This window comes from Dysidea avara, chromosome 1 (assembly GCF_963678975.1).
Source record: "Dysidea avara chromosome 1, odDysAvar1.4, whole genome shotgun sequence".
NCBI lineage: Eukaryota > Metazoa > Porifera > Demospongiae > Dictyoceratida > Dysideidae > Dysidea > Dysidea avara.
Window position 1 is genome coordinate 30,060,676 of NC_089272.1, and position 21,405 is coordinate 30,082,080.

Below are 21,405 nucleotides of genomic sequence, written 5' to 3' on the forward strand. Positions count from 1 at the left end.
GTTTGCAACCAAGATGATACATGTAGTCTAAACACATAGGGTTGAGTAGCTTCAGTATGTACCTGTATTGTGTATTGATAGCCACATATGTATGGTCTGTATGCCATATACATGTATGTGTTACGGTGTACATATTGAAATTGTGTGTGATTAAGTGTATGCCTTCTGTTTATTAATTTAGCTTGGCATTGTTTCTTTCACAGTATGGATAATCTGCAGTTTAATAAATATATTTATTCTATTATTTTCCTTGTCGTCATTTTTCCTCCTTTTCTTCAGTGGAAAGGTTCCATATGGAAACCTTTCTGTGGCCTTTCACCCACGTTTATGCCTAAGTTTCCTCCCAGAAGCTAAGTTTTAGTAGTGTGTGTAGTTTAGTGGCCCTGTTCTATTTAGTAAACCAGGTGGCGGGGCCCTGTGTACTTACCACTATCATCACAATCAATGATTAGGGTGACCATCAACCATCTGATGTCTCAAGCTAGGATGCTCTAGGCAAGGTGAGCAAACAGCATTAAACTGCACTTGTAGTGCTTACACACTTAATATTAAATGTGTTGCAATAATGTCTGTCATAACGTTAACTTTTAAAGCTATTATACTAACACAAATTAAACAATCCAGCTTTTTAAAATCACAAATTATTCATTGTAAAATTTTGACTCAAACTGTACATATCAATGACAATTTCAGTGCTCCTTAAAGTATTATGCCTACTACAGTCACATACACAGACACACACAAAATATAAAATACTAAAGCATTATACTGATCATTGGTAAATACGACTACTACAAACTACATATACGTAATGGCTATATATGCAATTCGGATCATGGGGGCCAATGAATTTATGCAACTTGTTCATATGCCATGGATGAACTAATTTTGTTAGTAGTAACATGTCCATTTTCAGATGTGACTGTCTGCTGCTGTTGTGCATTGTTGGAAGTGGTAAGGTGTCCATTCCCTGTTGTGGTTGTTTGTTGCTGTTGTTGTTGCACACCATCAACCTATTAGTAAATAAACATTAATTTTATGTTTAATTCTATATCAATGCTTGATGTTTTTCAGCAATCCATTTTTATATTCATGTATCGTACAATCCACTTATAACTTTACACATGCATTGCATTTTCTTGCATTAATAGTGCCACACATAAGCAAAATAATGCCATGTACACGGGGATAAAACTAAGGCCAAACATGGGTGCATCTAAAGACATGCATGTATACATTTAAAGCCATGCACCACAGTCACACATGGGCTATTCTCCATGCAAGTTTCATGGCGTGATTGTTATGGCATATACTGTATTAGTCCAGACAATTTCATGACAGATGTTCAGCTTTACAATTTATATACAGTACGGTGGCGTAGCCAGAAAAAAATTTTACCAAGGCAAAGTTTATACATTGACATAATTGAGAGGGTCTGCAGCTGCTAGTGACTCAACTGATTCACAAACACTTTCAAGCATAGGTGGTACAGCGTTTGCAAGTTGATTCTCTGGTTGGATGGAAGAAACTGTTTCAGAAGACTCTGAGCATTTTTCTACATGTCATGCTCCAGCTTAGTCAATGCAACAGTATACCATGCTTCAATTATTAGACTAGTTTAACTGTACTCAACACAAAAAAAAACTGACTTACTCTGGAGATATTGGACTGCAACGCAGGTCATAGTCATGCACACTATACTTTTTATTGATCTGATGTGATATTTAAGTCAGAGATATCTCTTTCATGAAATACTCAACTGCATGTGCTAAGGATGTCAAGCTAGGGAGTCTGGGGGCATGCTCCCTCAAGGAAATTTTTGAAATATATGCTTCGAAATGGCATGTGGAGGTTATTTTCATGATATACATGATCAATGAGCTCAATGCAATGCCATGTAGTTGATTCATTGGAACACTTTTGAAAAGTAATTTAAAGACAATTAACAATGTAAATGATTTAGACCAAGCAGTGTAAGAGCATTGACTATAATTTACACTGAATGCTCCATTAGAGTACATTACGATGACTGCTCTATTAGAGTATTTCGATCTTTTTCCGTACACAAATTCAAGTAGCTGAAAAGTGATTCAGGACTGTGTCACCATGGGCTCCGGCCTGCTTAGTACTACAGCCATAGATTCTATTATGTGTGGTACAGTAATGCTGCATAGTAACGTTTGAGTAGAATATTCGGGGTGCCAAAACTCAGGCCTGCTCAGCCTGAATTGTTGAGCATTTTTATAGCCTCGGTTGCCTCAATGGTAGCTACGTCACTACAGTAGTGCTGCTCAGACAAAGACTCAAGTACCATCAACATAACTCAAGAAGAAAATGCATTGCTGGTCACCATTAAAGCTCATACTTAAAACAAAATCGATTAACAAAATGCCACAGTTAATTCTGGTTGCTTTATTAGAGTATTTTTCCATTAGAGCATATACTGTGAGTACACAGATGGACTGATCATAATGTCATATTTATTTTGCAGAAGTCAACCAACTTATTGTTTTGAATCTCTTCAAATACCACTACCAATTATTTTTAAAGTGCTTTGATATTAATAGTTTGTTTACTTAAATCACACATGTTATGTTAACAATGTAAACTATAGGATACTGAGAGAACTGTAGTGTTGAATTTCATCAGTTTCATAGGAAGAGTAAGATTATAGGTTTTCACTGTGAAGCAATACTTAAATACATTATTACACCGTTTAAAAAACTCTCATGGCATGTGTAAGTACTGTGTTAGTAAAATAAATTGATTCTCTTTGTATTACCTTTTCTTTATCTTTTGGCTCACTGTAGGCCCGAGCAACATTAGCTGGTGTCATTCTAGTAGAAAGAGCATATTCAGTTCTGTTAGCAAGGGCTTGGCGGGGAACACTTGAGATACTATTCTGTATGGATAAAGAACAGCAAAACTACAGTCAGCACAGAGTATCTTGGTGTCTTGCTAATGCATAGTGTTTGTACACTTCACTATTGCTCAAACAGGTTTAGGAATACAGTATGCTTGATACAACAAATAAAAGATTTATAGTAAAGCCGTCACTTTATTGCACAACCATACTCAGCCAACAGTCTATTTATTTTATCAACTTTGTTGTATGTTGATAATGGCTTTGCTCCCAACATAACTACACAGTTGGTTTAAATATGACACTTCAAGAGTATGTGAATGTGATAGGGCTGTACAGTACATGGTAATATACAGTAGTTATAGTACAATTATGAACAACTGTTGGATAAAATCCACTTGTAACTACAGAATCACTCACCATAGCTACTGTTTCATATGAACCCAGTGGTACTGGTGTTTCCTCAGGCTGTTCTTTAATGGAGTCACTATTAGAAGTTGTCCTACTGGATGATGATTTGTGGCGGACAACTTTAGGTGGTTGGGCACAGTTAACAACTTCACTGTAGTCTTCAATTACACGAGAGGTCATTTGTGGCTTGAATACTGGAAGATCAATGCTGTTTTTTGAAATGCTATCACGACGAGTACTAAAGTACACAAGAGATAATCATTATTACTACGTATCATTAATTTAGTACTTGGTTGTATAATTATGACTATGTGCTAAGCAGTACAATATACATTATGAACATTTTGTAACTGATGGATCAATACCAATAAATCAATGCTTGTACAGTGTATATAGTCATGCAAGCATCGGCATCATACGATGACATTGAAGTAATGTACATAGTGAAGTAACTAACCTATTTACAGCATTATGTATCATTTGATCATTTCCAGGTTCACCTGGAACAGACAATAACATCACTACAATATTATGTGTTATTGTGTTATTGTGTACACAAGTGTAATACAATAGAAAACTGGTGTACGTAACACAGTGAACTACACAGCCGTACCTTTCTTTTTGTTATAATAGCACCAGAACACTAGAATTATAATCACTACGAGGGTTATCACGGCCATTCCTCCAATAAACCCTGCGATGATACCTCCAACTAGACTAGTGCAACTGCACTCATCATCATCTACTAGCTTCCCTAAAATATATTTATCATTAACAGACACAATACTACTGTATATGAGTAGTGCTGTACACCATCTGAAGTTAATATAAGGGCAACGTACGCTAACTAAAGTTAGTTACTTTCTATCTCAACCTGAACATAACTTACTCCAGCTATACAAGTACAGCCAATAATTACTTTTAAAATATTTCAGCATTTCTTAAGTTTTCTGCTAGTCCATCACTATCACTTACTGAGGTGCATACGTATGTGGATTTTCATTTTAACCTAGTTGTATAGCAAGTACTGCTTGAATTTTATTGCACATGCAACTCAGTAAGTGTATTATGTACAACTTAAAGTGAAGATTCTGACAATTTCATTCATGAGTACCTATTATGCAATCGCTTTTTTAAAGGAAAGTATGTACAAGCATTTTCCAATACTACGTAATTTGCATCATATTAGTGATTAGATATTCTTACCTATCCAGGGTACTTACAGGGTAGTAATGCACCACTCGGCAACATGATCGTGAATCATGTAATGATATGAATAATATTATGACACAATAAACTAGTATACATAAATGAAAGGCTTGCTATAAGAACTGATGTCATATACTGTAACAGCGTAAAGTTCATGTAATTATAGTTTTACACTAATTTGGCATATAATGCATAACTGAACAACTCATGCAATGCTATATGGGTAACAACAACAATCACCTGTTGGTCGTATCACAGTTGTCATTGTGACATGTACAGTTTTAGTAGTAGTGGAAGTATACGTATTAGTAGAAGTTGTAGTTGTTGTGTGTTCTGTGTACATATACAACATATATGCTGTAGATACAATGGACTGGTACTTGTTAATACTCACCAATAGGAGGTAATGTAATGGTGACAGTTGTGGTTGGTTGTAAAGGAGCCATTGACATAGATGTGTTAGTTGTTAGTACAGTATAACTGGTTAGTCCAGCTCCACAACAAGTATTAATAGCTACAACAGTTACATTGTAAGCTGTGTCATAGATCAGTCCATTAATAGTGTAAGATGTCTGGTTGGTAGCCATTATTCCATTGTCACCATTTCCATCAGACCAGCTAACTTCATAAGTTACTGGAAACATGTCCACCACCTCATCCCATTGTACCATAAAGGATGTACATGCTCTTTGTGAAAATCTGATGTTTGTTGGTTTATTGGGTGTATCTGTATTCATTGTAAACATGTATGCACATAAGTTTACATTACATTTCTTACAGCATGTTATTATTTTACTACAGCAAACCTTCCAAATAAATTAAGATCATGTGATCTCTTATAAAAGTGCTGTAAACTACACACAAGTTAAGCAAATGGGAGATTCTTCACTTTCAATAAAAGTCAGGTACAACCGAAACAATTATTTTTTGACCTGCTCAGTCATTAATAGAGGTTACAATAAGGTATGGTCTGTCTGTGGATCAAGTCACCGCCTGGCCTGGGATTTTTTTCTGATGGTTTTCAGTTACAGGATTCTGGCTACCTGTTTCACAGGCTTACTATTAGCCTCCTTGCAGGTCCCTAGAAGGATAGTTATCTAACAAATAAATGGTATTATAATACTAAATGTTAAGCCCTAAGCCCAAACATGGCACTCCCTATAAATTATGGTATGTATCATTTTTTAGCAATGATAAATAGGCTTGCGCAAATTATGCCGGCATAATTTTGAGCATAATAGGCTAGCAAAAGCATCAAGCATTATGTCAGCATAATAGGACGATTTTCAAGAATTTTAATCAAAACGTACAATGCGCGTGCCAAAAATACTGCACAACATGAACACATTGTACATTATTACTGCATTTCATATTAAAAACCTTGCAGTGTTATTATTTTTACTATTTCTTGACTGATTATTCACACTTTATGGAAATAAGATCGAGATACTCTAATAGAGATAATATTATTATACTTTAATAAAACAGTGAGCTCTCGAGCATAATCTTGATTTTGAGAGCATAATTTTGAGTATAATAGGCTGGATTTTTGAGCACTGCTCAAAAGCATGATAAGCTATTTTTCAAAGCATAATTGGCTCAAACCTAATGATAAATACAAGAAAACAAGTGCACCACACTGTGTGTGTATTGACAGGAAGATAGAAATGCGATTTTTATGCATGCAAAGCTCCATGGTCCCTTCTCCAAAGCACACCATTTATAGCTGTCTGCCAAGTAGGGCAGGCCACATTCTAAATTTTGATTGACATTGCTCCAACCATTCCAAAGATATGGGTGACCAAAGTTTTGATATTTCTTTTTTGGGTTTTTTCCCTCTCCCCTGCTTAAGGTGTTCAGGGACCCTTCTTTCATTTTGTACACTTTACAAAAATTACTATAAACACACTCTTTTTACCCAATTCCCTTCAACCATTGCTAAAAGAGGGTGTATAAATTAAGGCAAGTTCAGGCACCACATTTGAGGCTAATCTGACTAATATTCACATTGTTGTGCAGTAGTGCTATGGTAAATTATATATAAATTTTATGTTTACGTAAAGATTGATTTTCTGTCATACTGTAGTTATAGGGAAAACCAGACATGGCTAAAATTTAGAATGTACAGAAAAATGGACTTGCAAACAGACTGGCTCATAAAATCCTATAGCATGAATTTTCCAGCATAGCTTAAGAGTATAGCATCCCAAAACCAGTCCAGAAGCCTTTGAATGAAGCACACTGGAGCTGATATTATATCAAACCCTGTGCTTAAAACTAGTCTTTCGCGAGTGATAAGTGAACTTGTCACTAGTGTTGTAAACAAGGCTAACATCTGCCTTTGTCAGCTGATAAACTACAATGTGGTATGACTTGAAGCCTGACCATTATCAGTCGTCACTTGTTAAACTGTTAAACTGAGAAGCAGCCACAAAACTAATTGTGACTGGATTTTGGGAAAACGTTTCAAATCATACATTAGAAACTTCGAGATAAACATTTTTAAAGAATTCAAGTCAACATAACTTGCCAAGGATAGCAAGCAAGTGTATGAAATTTACACAAAAGATGCATCAAACTATTACCAGGAGCTCATAAGTGCCACAAGGTGCAAAGGAGCGTAACACTTAGGATATAGCTGTGTTTATCTTTTGTGAAATTCCTTTGCAGCCACATGTCCTTATGGAGAGAGCAGCAGGTGCTAGCAGTTAATATGCAGTCATAGAAGGTCTAAAAGAATGAAGTTCTGTTTCTGGTCCTCCACAGCACAGAGAGCTTACAAAATGGCTACTTAGTGCTTTTAACACTTATAAGCTCCTGCTATTTACCTTTCAGACCACTTCCAGGACTTGTAGCTGCTTGTAAAGTTTTCTGCCAAATAAGATTAAAAATTTGAGCAGTTGGACAAGTGAAGCAATATCACGAGTGTTCAAAAAGGGGTGGAGTGTGGGGGTGGTGGGGTGGGCAAGAGATAGACTTCAAAATGGAGGCAGACAATGATTGAAGTCCAGGCACAAGATTACAGGAGCTGTACTGGCTTCTTAGTGGCTGATAGGCAGCAAAATCAACATAAGAAACGTTTGGCCAACAATATCAGGCCATCCACCAGTAAACCACTGATTCTTGCCAAACCAGGCCCTTCACAAGCCAGAAACCACCATTCGAGCTCACCACACCACCCAGAAAAAATTCCTGTTAAAAACCAGCCTCAAGCAGTTTAAGTAATGCTAAGGGTCAAAACTATACCGTATAGCTGGAAATTTTCGAGGGATGAAACTTTCACAATTTTTTGAGTAATGATAGCTTTGTGAAAATATAATCATGAAATGTTTCAGGTTTATACGCATAGCCATTACCTTACCAAAATTCTTTTCTAGATTTTCGTGAATTAAAAAACATAAAAATCATATTTTACAGTTTCACAAAAGTTTTACCCCTCGAAATGTTCTGGCTATACGGTAGTATGATAGTGTAGCTTTCCACTGGTTGATTTTGCCTGATGTGTGATTTGGATCGGTTTTGTAAAATCTGGTCAATGATTGTAGCAATTAACCTGAAAACAGATCAAGTAACTCTTAACAACAAGTTTTGAAACTTGTATCTTGGCTTGTTTACAGTTTTAACTTAAAGAGTACTCTTCAATTGAGTACAAAATTCAATACCTAGTTGTATGTGCAGGGCTTAATAGCCTAATATCAGCTCAAACAGGTTTTGAAATGGTGTTCAGAGGTTTAGTTGCTGTCATTGTAATGCTTGGTGTATTGTTTCCAAGTGGCTAATTGTGGTAAATAGACAAGTTAATTCCAGTCCATTTGCAAATTCATTTTCCAGTTTGTTCTGTGTTTTAATCACATCCTACAAAAACCACTTCAAGCATAATTTTAAAATGGTGTGTACATAAATTAACTATTGGAATGCAAACCTTTTATGGTTAAAAAACAACTATAGAGTTAAAAAGCAAAACGTATGATCATGGGATAGAGGTACTCTGATAGAACAGTCACCAATGGGTAAAAAGTGTACAAGGAAATGTTGAGAAAAGTTGCCCAGACTTTGAACCAGGGACCTCCCCACATCTAACACCCAAATGCTTAACTACTCAGCCACTCTGTCGTGGCTGTTCAACAAACTTTATTTCTACCTTACAAACAAAAGTCAGGGTTAGATCTACCTAAATCTGGAACATTCTATGAGCATTGTAACAAATTCACAGCTATTTTAATATTTTATTAGCAAACATCATTTCGACCATTTCTTCACCACCCTCTTTGATTTCACATGTTTTTCACACAGGCTTTTAAAGGCTGCAGTATTTTTACAGCTTAGTTGTTTTTGAGTGGATTTACATGCTGTACAGACAGATACTCAATGGAACTATCCTGGAACATGTTACACAATTCTGTACTCACCATATACAGTGACAGGATCACTAGTTGCCATTATTCCACACCTGTTCACAGCAGCTACACTCACATTATAGTTTACATCACCACTCAATCCTGTTACAGTGTAACTGTTTGTATTCCCTGGAACTGTCCTGTTGTGCATCACACCAGTATATAGGTTAGTCCATATTACTGTGTAGTTGTCATTGACAACTGACGATGTCCAGTAAATAGTGAACATTGAAGAATTAATAGAGGTCACCTCAATTATAACTGGTACAACATCTGAAGACGAACAATACCACTATTATAAATCAAAACCATAGTGTGCATCTGTTGTACGTATTATGGAATTAGTTTTAGAACGTGTCTGCATACACAGTGTGAATGCTTTAAAATTTACCCCCCATTATGCTTTGGGCATTACTGGCACATTCAGTCTTTTTAGTTAACATACCATACAAGGTGTGCCATAATATTATTACATAAAATGTACTTTGTGACTGGGCCTGCAAAAACAGGGCATGTGGGCACATGATTTTTGCCTACTTTTTCAAACTTCCTTGACTCATAACTTTTTATGCCATTATGCTAAGGCAATGAAACCTTTTGCCCTTAGTATAAGCATTTAATTCGCATTATGATGCAAGTTACAGAATGCAAATATTCTGTTCCATTACTGAGCTGTAGTGCGACGGGGTGTAGTTTGTGCCCACATGCCCTGTTTTCACAGGCCCGGTCACATTTCTTGATCATCAATTATACTGTATCTAACATTCTGTTCTAACAATAAGTGCTGCTCAATCTTAAAGAAACACTGTTATCAAGACACACGGTAGTGTGTCGTGCGGCCCAAGAAGCCGGCGCGCCACACCGTGAGTATATTGACAGGAAGAACGAAAACGTCATTTTCACACCTTTGTATCTCGGTGATCACTTATCTGATTGGAACCAAATTTGCTAAACAGTTGCCCGCCAGCCAAGGGAGTCTACATTCCAAATTTGAAGGAAATCGCTCCAGCCATTTCCGAGATACGAGCTGCCAAAGTTTCGTTTTTTTTTCTTCGTTTTTTTTTTCTTCTTCTTCGTCTTTTCGCACACTTGCAAAAATTGCTATAACAAGCAAACGCGTACTCCGATCGCCTTGAAATTTGGCACACAGAAAGGGAGTCCAAAGGCGAATCCTAGCATCAAATTTGGTACAAATCCGATGAATGGTTCAGGAGTTATAACCGATTATTCGCGTAATACAAGATCAATTTGTTGTCACGCCTACAGGGTAAACCGCTTCATGGAATGAGTTGAAAATTGCTATGTAGATGGAGTAACCATCGTAGGAGTGCCTTTTGGTGGTTTGAAAGGAATCGAGATAAAGACCATGGAGATATGACACAAAACCCAACCTGTGTCACAATTACGCGATCGATTTTTATGAATAAAAAAGTATTAGTTTTCACGCTTACTAGGCAAACCGCTTAGAGCAATGAGCTGAAAATCGGTGCATAGCTGGAATAATCTTCATAGAAAGTCCTTGCAGTAGTACAGAAGAATCGGATTACAAACCACTGAGTTATGATTCGAAAGCCAACTCTGTGTAGCAAATGCGAGATCGAGATACTCTAATAGAACAGTCACCCTAATAGAGCATTCAGCTAATTTATTTATTCCATTACAGAATTTTATTACATCACAAGTTATTCTGTAGGGAGTTCAGTTGAAAACAGTTAATCTTATAGACAGTTCAGCAAGAAGACAGTCACCATGTGGAGAGTTAAGCAAATATATCACTATAGAGATTCAGAACATTACAAGTCACACTGAAGAAAGTTCAGCTATAAACAAGTCATGCACTGTGTAGAGAATTCAGCTACAATTAAGTCACTCTCTAGAGAATTCAGCTACACACAAGTCACTGTGGAGAGAGTTCAGCTACAAACAAATTACCCTGCACAGAGATCAGCTACAAATAAAACACTTTGCAGAGTGTTCAGCTACGACAAATCAACCTTTAGAGCAATCAGCAATGAACAAATCAACACAAATCTACCTGTAGAGAAATAAGCTAGAAACAAATCACCCTGTAGAGAGTTCAGCTACAAAAAATTCACCCTGTAGAGACATCAATTAGAAACTAGACACAATGTAAGGAATTCAGCTACAAGCAATCACCCTGTAGAGGGTTCAGCTAAAACAAATCAACCTGCAGAGAGATCAGCTACATACAAATCACCTTATAGATAGTTCAGCTACAAACAAATTACCTTGTAGAGAGATCGGCTACTAAAACAAATCACCCTGCAGAGAGAACAGCTACACACATATCAACTTGTATAGAGATCAGCTACAAACAGATCACCCTGTAGAGAGATGAGCTACAAACTAGACACAAAGTAAGGAGTTCAGCTACAAGCAAATTACCCTGTAGAGAGTTCATCTACAAACAAATCAACCTGTAGAGCAATCAGCTAGAAACAAATCACCCTGAAGAGAGGTCAGCTACAAAAAATCACCCTGTAGAGAGATCAGCTAGAAACAAATCACCCTGAAGAGAGGTCAGCTACAAAAAAATCACCCTGTAGAGAGATCAGCTACAAACAAATTGCCCTGCAGAAAGATCGGCTACAAACAAATCAACCTGCAGAGAGATCAGCTACACACAAATCAACTTGTAGAGAGTTCAGCTACAAACAAATTACCCTGTAGAGAGATCGGCTACAAACAAATCAGCCTGTAGAGAGTTCAGCTAAAACAAATCAACCTGCAGAGAGATCAACTACAAACAAATCACCTTATAGAGAGTTCAGCTACAAACAAATTACCCTATAGAGAGATCGGCTACAAACAAATCAACCTGCAGAGAGATCAGCTACACACAAATCAACTTGTAGAGAGATCAGCTACAAACAAATCACCCTGTAGAGAGATCAGCTAGAAACTACACACAATGTAAGGAGTTCAGCTACAAATAAATCACCCTGTAGAGAGTTCAGCTAAAACAAATCAACCTACAGAGAGATCAGCTACAAACAAATCACCTTTTAGACAGTTCAGCTACAAACAAATTACCTTGTAGAGAGATCGGCTACAAACAAATCATTGACAACCTGCAGAGAGATCAGCTACACACAATTCAACTTGTAGAGAGATTAGCTACAAACAAATCACCCTGTAGAGAGATCAGCTAGAAACTAGACACAATGTAAGGATTCAGCTACAAGCAAATCACCGTGTAAAGAGTTCAGCTACAAACAAACCAACCTGTAGAGCGATCAGCTAGAAACAAATCACCCTGAAGAGAGGTCAGCTACAAAAAATCACCCCGTAGAGATATCAGCTAGAAACAAATCACCCTGAAGAGAGGTCAGCTACAAAAAATCACCTTGTAGAGAGATCAACTACAAACAAAACATTTTGCAGAGAGTTCAGCTACAAACAAATCAACCTTTAGAGCGATCAGCAACAAACAGATCAACCTGTAGAGAGATCATCTAGAAACAAATCAACCTGCAGAGTGATCACCTACAAACAAATCAGCTTGTAGAGAGATCAGTTACACACAAATCAACCTGTACAGAGATAAGCTAAAAACAAATCAGAGTTCAGCTAAAACAAATCAATCTGCAGAGAGATTAGCTACATACAAATCACCTTATAGATAGTTCAGCTATAAACAAATTACCTTGTAGAGAGATCGGCTACAAACAAATCACCCTGCAAAGAGATCAGCTACACACAAATCAACTTGTATAGAGATCAGCTACAAACAAATCACCCTGTAGAGAGATCAGCTAGAAACTACACACAATGTAAGGAGTTCAGCTACAAACAAATCACCCTGTAGAGAGATCAGCTACAAACTAGACACAAAGTAAGGAGTTCAGCTACAAGTAAATCACCCTGTAGAGAGTTCAGCTAAAACAAATCAACCTGCAGAGAGGTCAGCTACAAATAAATCACTTTATAGACAGTTCAGCTACAAACAAATTACCTTGTAGAGAGATCGGCTGCAAATTAATCAACCTGCAGAGAGATCAGCTACACACAAATCAACTTGTATAGAGATCAGCTACAAACAAATCACCCTGTAGAGAGATCAGCTAGAAACTAGATACAATGCAAGGAGTTCAGCTACAAGCAAAATCACCCTTTAGTGAGTTCAGCTACAAACAAATCAACCTGCAGTGAGATCACCCACAAAAACGCACTTGTACAGAGTTCAGTTACAAACAAATTACCCTGTAGAGAGATCAGGTAGAAGAATTCACCTTGTAGAGAGTTCAGCAACAAAGAAACCACCATGTAGAGAGTTCAGCTGCAAACAAATCACCCAGTAGAAAGATCAGCTAGAAGAAGTTACCTTGTAGAGAGTTCAGTTGCAAAGAAACCATCATATAGAGAGTTCAGCTACAAAGAAATTACCCCGTAGAGAGCTCAGCTAGAAGAAGTCACCTTGTAAAGAGTTCAGCTACAAAGAAACCATCATGTACAGAGTTCAGCTACAAAGAAACCACCTGTACAGAATTCAACTACAAACAAATCACCCTGTATAGAGATCAGCTAGAAGAAGTTACCTTGTAGATAGTTCAGCTACAACAATTCACCCTGTAGAAAGATCAGCTAGAAGAAGTCACCTTGTAGAGTGTTCAGCTACAAAGAAACCGCCATGTAGAGAGTTCAGCCTCATACAAAGCACCTTGTAGAGAATTCAACTACAACAAATCACCCTGTAGAGAAGAAGTTACCTTGTAGAGAGTTCAGCTACAAAGAAACCATCATGTAGGGAGTTCAGCTACAAAGAAACCGCCATGTAGAGAGTTTAGCTGCAAACAAATCACCTGTAGAGAGTTCAGCTAGAAACAAATCACCCCGAAGAGAGATCAGCTGGACGAAGTCACCTTGTAGAGAGTTCAGCTACAAAGAAACCATCATGTAGACAGTTCAGCTGCAAAAAAATCACCCTGCAGAGAGTTCAGCTACAAAAAAATCACCCTGTAGAGAGTTCAGCTAGACGAAGTCACCTTATAGAGAGTTCAGCTACAAAGAAACCATCATGTAGAGAGTTCGGCTACAAAGACACCACCATGTAGAGAGTTTAGCTGCAAACAAATCACCTGTAGAGAGTTCAGCTAGAAACAAAATACCCTGTAGAGAGACCAGCTAGAAGAGGTTACCTTGTAGAGAGTTCAGCTACAAAGAAACCATCCTGTATATAGTTCAGCTACATTTCAAGTCACCCAGTAGAGAGATCAGCTGCAAAAAAATATCCTGTGGGGCATAATGGGCATGTAATAAATATATGTATATAATTTGTATAATTACTAATAAAATCAAAAATAATTGAAGTACTAAAATTCTTCTTTAAGTTCTTTTCTTCTTCCTGTAGTAAAGAAAAAAACACATGGGTTAAAAAAGCCCCAAAGCCAGCCATAGGCCGGCTTTGCAGTATACAAATACAAAAAGAAGTGATATCTAATCAAAAACAGCCAAGCTGTAAAAAAAGGTGCGGCCCCCAAAAAGGCCATGGTGAAAAAAGATGTGAAATCCAAGGTGGCGGCCAAGAAATGGCTGTGATGGTAGGTTAATGGTTACATTTTAATAACAACAATTCAGGTGAATTTTGTGCCACTTGGTCTTGGCACCAAATTCACCTGAATTGTCGTTATTAAAATTTAACCATTAACCTACCATCACAGCCATTTCTTGGCCGCCACCTTGGATTTCACATCTTTTTTCACCATGGCCTTTTGGGGGGCCACACCTTTTTTTACAGCTTGGCTGTTTTTGATTAGATATACTTGACATCTCATATTCAATATTAAAACTTTAGTAATGATCGCAGTAGTTAAGCTGTAACTCTAACTAACTCTGTAATGTGCCCCATGTTATACTTGAATATTATTGCTGGAATTTATACTCGTATCCACTAGGATTGGGTGTGTATTGTATGTAAATGTACATGCATACTGCATTTGCATGTACGTGCTTCCATGTATATAACAATGCATACATGCAGAGTCTGTGTGTGTGCATGCATGCACTTTTGCCTATGGTCTAACTACATGGGTGCAGCAACAGTTAGAGCATTAGCCTGATAAAGCAAAATTTTGATTACAGATGAGCTATAGTATGTTTGCGCTGAGCTGAATCCTGAAAAACGGCTAAAAATTAAAAGTGGATTTTTTCTCAACAGAGTTAACATTTCAGCCAACCAGATGATTATTGGTAACAGCAAAGGTGTCAACAACAGACACGTACGGTTTGGCTCCATTACAAGTTCGGTAAAGGGCTGTAATGGACACTGTATTTATATGGATTCCCCATAGGAAATGTATTGTGAAAATTTTGATTGACCGTAGATATTATGTCTAACATTTGAACAAAAAGATTTTGAAATATTTTTAGCGGGTCAAGCAGTACTACAAATGAGCCAAATTTCAAGATCGTGTGTAATTGCATCCATGAGTTATTAAATGTTTTTGAGGATTCAGCTCAACGTGAACATACTATAGAGGTGCATACAGTAAAGTAGCAAAGGAGCCATCACGATTAAATTTGAATGAACACAAAATTGACTATTATAATTTTACTAGTATTTGAATTTTAGAATAAAGTCAGGATCTACTGTATGCTATAAAAAGCACTGAAACAAGGATTATTAAGCTACAATGGTGAATTCATGTCATGCACAATCAAACAATGCAACTGATGATTCCTACTGTGGTAGGGTGCCATAATGAAACTTAGATAAAGATGTCGGCACTCTACCACAGTAGGGATCATCGGTTGTATTGCTTGATTGTGATTTTAATTCACCATTGTAGCTTGATAATCCTTGTTTCAGTGTTTTTATAGCATAAATCCCTTTAAATTCAAAATTTTTGATATACTAGTTTGTTAAGTTCAGCTAAAGTTAGCTGTAGCTACGTATAAGTGTACTGTTTTAAACTGCATACATTTTATAACTATATAGGAAGAGCAACAGGATCTTAATCATGTAGAGATCAGAATGTCTGCAGAGATTTAAGCATTAATGATGAACAATACAGCTGCACAGCATAGCTAATAATACTGCTATACATATAAACATTGATGAGATAATTAAAGAAAATAGAACACACGCCTGACCAATTAATGAGCGTAGTTATCTCATTTTTGTAAGCAATATATAGCTAGCTAGCTATTAAGTTCCTGAAACAGCTCATTAAAAGTACATGCTATGCCAAAATTGGAAGTGCATATAGGCCCGTAGTAGCAGTCGCGCTCAGATCTATGATCTGTCTCAGTACGAGTAGCTATAGAATCAGAGTAGGCCTTCTGTCTGAGGGATGGTCCACATTCTATTCACCCACACCAGAAGTCCTTTGAACGAACAGGCCCTTTCAGTTGTCTGGAGCTGGTCTTGAGTAAAAGGATGAAGTAGTAAAATTTTTTTGTCAGAGAAACTGTCCACTTGAGTATTTAGTAGACTATCCAATCACTCGCTGAGCTCACCGTCCGGCACTGAGTGGCTGAGTCAGTGTGTTCAGAGTAACAAGCCATCGAGTATCGGTCCGTATAGTAAGTAACAAATCTCTACGTCAATTGCAGTCCAGGTGTTGGGCAAAAGTCAAAGTGACAACTTAGCTGCTGTCTTAAGGTACGTATCATGTGCAACACTAGACTACAGTTGGTTTATAACTGTGATTGGAAATTATAAGTGCTCCGCTCTTTCAGCAGCATGAGTGTTTTAAGAAATAATTTTGTGGTGTCTAAAGGAAAGTGTCGATACAAAAAATTAATGCCTCGGTGTGGTTTTGATGCTTGAAGAAGAAGACAACCAACCTGGTTAAAGATAAAAGGAAAGTTAAGGTGAAGAAGGAACACACTCGTCAGAATCCCAAAAGGCACATCCCACTGGTGATCTTGCTATTGTGGCGTAAAATGGTGGCTGTACACTGCTTCGTTTGGCCTCTAGGCTTGTGACTGTGGTCAGGCAGTGAATGAGTGAGGCAGGCAGGTTGGTAGACCAAATTTCAAGTTTTGACTATTTTAAAAAAAATTTTATATCTGGTCACCAGTAAGTGTTTTCTTGTTTTTTTAATGCTGTATTTCATGTTGGATGGACTAATATTATTCTGTAAAGGTGATTTTCGTCGCATAAGATGTCTCTAGGATGATTTTTGGAGGCTGCATTTTAGGTGGCATACGTCACTTTTGCAGTGATCCCCAATTAAACAGTACTACCATACTGTTTGATGTACAGTAGTTATGTATATGTTCAACATACAATTGCAAACAGCAAGTGCATTTAGAATAGGACTGAAACAAGCATTGTATCACATTCTATACTGTACCTGCAGTCGTTATGACATTCAGGTATGCTCTGTTGCTCATCACATCGATATCACTGCCTACTTCAAACACATACCATCCTTCATCATCAGTTGTGATGTTTTGTATTCTTAATGCACCAAATAGTGTGGTACGCTCAAGATTGAAACTTTCAAATATTTTATACTTTGATCCTGTTTCTAGATGTTCATAAACACCACTCTGTGTCATGTGTCTCTTCCAGCGAAATGGAATATCAGACAAATTTCCTTCAGCGCGACATTGGAATACAGCAATTTCTCCAGTACATTTTGTGGAATTGAATGGGTGAGCTGCTATTGTCACTGAAATACAGCATGTCAACATAATAAAGCACCGACTATACATACTACTGTACATGTATACAGTGTACTCAGTTTGTGAATTATGCACACACATTTTTTGTAGTTACAAAATTCTTAAGAAGCACTTAGTTTTACACTACTGCAATCCATTGCACTTTGTAACAGTGCTAAGATCTTGTAAGCATATGCTAAGATACTGTATGTAGTGCACACATACAATTTGTATAACAGATTTATACATCTCTTTTTGCAGTTTGCATTGATTTTTACTCATGTAAAATGTGCAGTATGTACAAACGATTGTCTACCTTTTTGTATTATAATACAATACAAACATTCTGCAATTTGATTAACGAACTACTGTGTCATATCTCCTTCCTACCACTTACACTGCACACTTAAGTGGACTGATGTACAGCGTATAATATATTTGCAAAAGTGGTGACTAAGTGTATAGTTTTACTTTTCATGAATAGTTTAACGATCCTAGTATTTATATAGGCTATTAAAATTCATTTTCACATGGACAGTGACTTCACACTGCAGCATACAGTAGTTATACATTCAGAATCAACAAATATTTATCGCTCTACCTTGACTAATTATTGCAATCAATTATAATATGTAATACATATCTATTCATTGCTAGATAAAGAAAATCATTGCTACAAAACCTGTTTAATAGCTCTGGAATAGTAACTCCCACTAATGCTTTACATATTCACTTTATAACTATTATGGGTTATCATTACCATCAGCCAGTGATCCTTGACAACCACACTACACATAATTATACATACACTAGCTACATGTACAATGATTGAAGGAAACTGAACATTGTGTTCTCTATAGTCATTCATGTAATTCCTTTGATATTATTGTGAAACCTATTCAGTAATTAGCATGAGACAATGTATTAAATTTAAATCCACTTAGGGAACCTTTAAACTGATGCAGTAAGCAGTAAGTTTGTTGTTTCTGTTGCTATGTTTTGATTCTTGTCCATTCTACATGTATGTACTGGTCTAAAGCAAATACAGTACCCTACATGTATACACAGTTATAATAACTGTTATGTAGCTGTTCTTTGTTGTACTGTATAAATTTTAGTGCTTCACTTCAAAGAATTTAACCTATTGGAGTAAACTACTCATTCACTGTATGTCCCAAAACTTTGAAAAGTATCAACACCTATTGAGTGTAGCAAACATCACAAGCTAGTCAACAACATGTTGCATTCGCTGACCAGGTTTTAATTTAAATTCATTAACAGGTATATACCCAAGTTTATTATTATTATTATTTATTATTAGCACTTTACAGTGACCAGCACTGAAGGTCTGACAACAACATGTGCTGCAGCCTTAGGATTACCTAACCTAATTTCAGGGACTTAGACCTAATGACTTGACTTACTGACTGACTGAAAAGGTGTAACAGAAAAGGGGCTAAAGTAAGGAAAAAAATCCCTCCAACCCCAGGATTCGAACGGCAGGTCACCCAATGTCTAGTCGGGGCCACACTCAGTCTTCCTCCAGGAGGGATGTTAGCAATTTGTAGGTACTAATTATTCAGTTTGAATTGAATGTAAAAACATTTTATGGATGATGAAGCAATAATATTCAATCGACATACAGCAATTAAATGCAAGATGGAGACATAACTGTGGTGTGATGTGTGTATGAACCTGGTAAACACATTACCAAAGAGCTAGTTGGCATCCTATAAAATTATTGTGGTCAGGAAATAATCATTTTTACCTCTTGAGGATAGCTTTCTCTCATTTCAAAACAAACCCATAAAACACTTATTTGTCAGCTGAATATTTGAAATTTAATGAAGCATTTATCGCATCTGATCAACAAGTTATGGTACACTACACAGATGAACTGATAATGGTTACCAATAGCTTTATACAACAACTGGTAACAGTACAAATTCACTACATATAATGCACATATACGCACATGTTAGATAAGCAATGCTACACTTAAAAACCGGGGGGAAACATGATATATTAGTATATGCATTGTGAATTAAATAGCTAACCTGCGGTAAGTGCTAAAATAATATTTTGGATGACATACAAACATGTGACAAAATAATTTTACAGCAGTAGTAAGCAGTTGTAAATATGGTCATGGAGTAGGCAAACATTACAAATTTACCGATCACCCATTAAATTACTACGTACAACACACATCAGTACTCCAACACAAGTTACAATGTTCATGCTCATTTGAATTAAAGCCAGTTAAGTGTACACTGAAATTAATATCATCATTATCAAATGAATACAGAAACTGAAGGGTAAGTTATCTATAGGGATTGCAGGATTTCCTAAATAAATTAAGTATGTATAGCAACTAATACAGTATTTGAAAACATACATTACAAAATGGCATAATCATATTCCTGTGGTGTGTGGGTGTACCACAAATACAGTGAGTCAGTGTTTCAATGTTTAATTACACACATACACATTAACACTTGTGTAGCTGCTTGGTTCAGTTCAATTTGCCTTCTCTCTCATATTATCATTGAGTTAATAATAGTGGTACCACAACTCTCAATCATGCAAAATCCTAACACTGAAGTGCTGTACTAAAAATGTACCACGGCCAAAATCGTATCATACTGTATATGAGTGCCCTTGATAAAGGTATACATATTGTGTACAACATACATACCTGTGGACATTGCCAACATGCTGCATAAACTATGAATATATTCCCTATACTTTTGCAGTAATTCCCATACTACTAGCATATTAAAATATTTTCACTGCATGCAATGAACTGTGAACACACAACAATAATCCAAGTAGCTAGTGTACTGTAGTTGTTCAACATTTTGAGCATGCAGTAAGCAACCGGCTGTTACACATCTAGCTAGCTACAGCTAAAAGCAGCTCCTGTTCGAGGTACCCTTCCTGAAGAGTCTATTCAAATTTTACAATTTCTATTAGAACTTTAGAAGGTTGTATAGCTGCCAGGATTCACATACTGTAAATTTGAATTGCTCGTGGCTACCACGCTCAGGAAGCATGTTCACCTATCATTTCTAGAGGATCGTGTATCTAACAGAAGAACGCGCCTTCCGAAAATGCATCGTCCACCGTGCAGTAGCCGTATACACATGAAAGGATTGTCTCCGAATGACCAAACAGCTCAGGTATTGGACATTCGTCACAAGGTAAAATGCACCTAAAGAAAAACTGATTACCTTCCCCTCTACAACATCCTATCAGCAAGAGTAGGAGGACAACACAGCCTTCTTTGCTCTCAAGAGACATTTTTACGATCGTACTCACAAAGCCGGACATGCGCATGCGTATTATCCGAAAGCACGCAAGGTAATACCATAATTATAATAGACGATATGCACACTCTATTACTCGAACGAAAAATGATCAATTAAGCGTAGACGGCGCAAAACTCGACGGTACCTTAAAAGCGGAAGTCCCATACAAAAGTATGGGAAGCAAATGCGGCTCGAGCAATAATTCACCACTCGAGCTAAGGACAGGCCATCTCGCTTGCCATACACTTCTTTTGCACGGAAAGAAGTGTATGGCAAGCGAGATGGCCTGTCCTTAGCTCGAGTGGTGAGTTATTGCTCGAGCCGCATTTGCTTCCCATACTTTTGTATGGGACTTCCGCTTTTAAGGTACCGTCGAGTTTCGCGCCGTCTACGCTTAATTGATCATTTTTCGTTCGAGTAATAGAGTGTGCATATCGTCTATTCCACACAATACTTTGCAAAGCATGTACACTGTTACCAATGTGGATTGAGCTACAGTACGTAGCCACTCACCTGTGTGTAGTTCCCTCCCCAACCCAACCTGTACACTTATGTTGTAAATAATACGTTTATCACATCA

The 21,405-nt window shown here is 37.1% G+C and overlaps 1 protein-coding gene across 1 annotated transcript; it reads right to left on the minus strand.

The window, feature by feature from the left end:
- Positions 1 to 625: 625 nt before the first annotated feature.
- LOC136261198 (uncharacterized) lies at positions 626 to 20,833 on the minus strand. The gene is made up of 10 exons (XM_066055177.1): positions 20,748 to 20,833; positions 17,202 to 17,522; positions 8,893 to 9,153; positions 4,878 to 5,210; positions 4,724 to 4,816; positions 3,888 to 4,028; positions 3,732 to 3,774; positions 3,284 to 3,512; positions 2,783 to 2,902; positions 626 to 1,013 (listed from the first exon to the last, which is right to left on the minus strand). Exons 1-10 carry the CDS (start codon positions 20,815 to 20,817, stop codon positions 852 to 854), a joined length of 1,773 nt encoding a protein of 590 aa, XP_065911249.1. The 5' UTR covers positions 20,818 to 20,833; the 3' UTR covers positions 626 to 851.
- Positions 20,834 to 21,405: the final 572 nt, after the last annotated feature.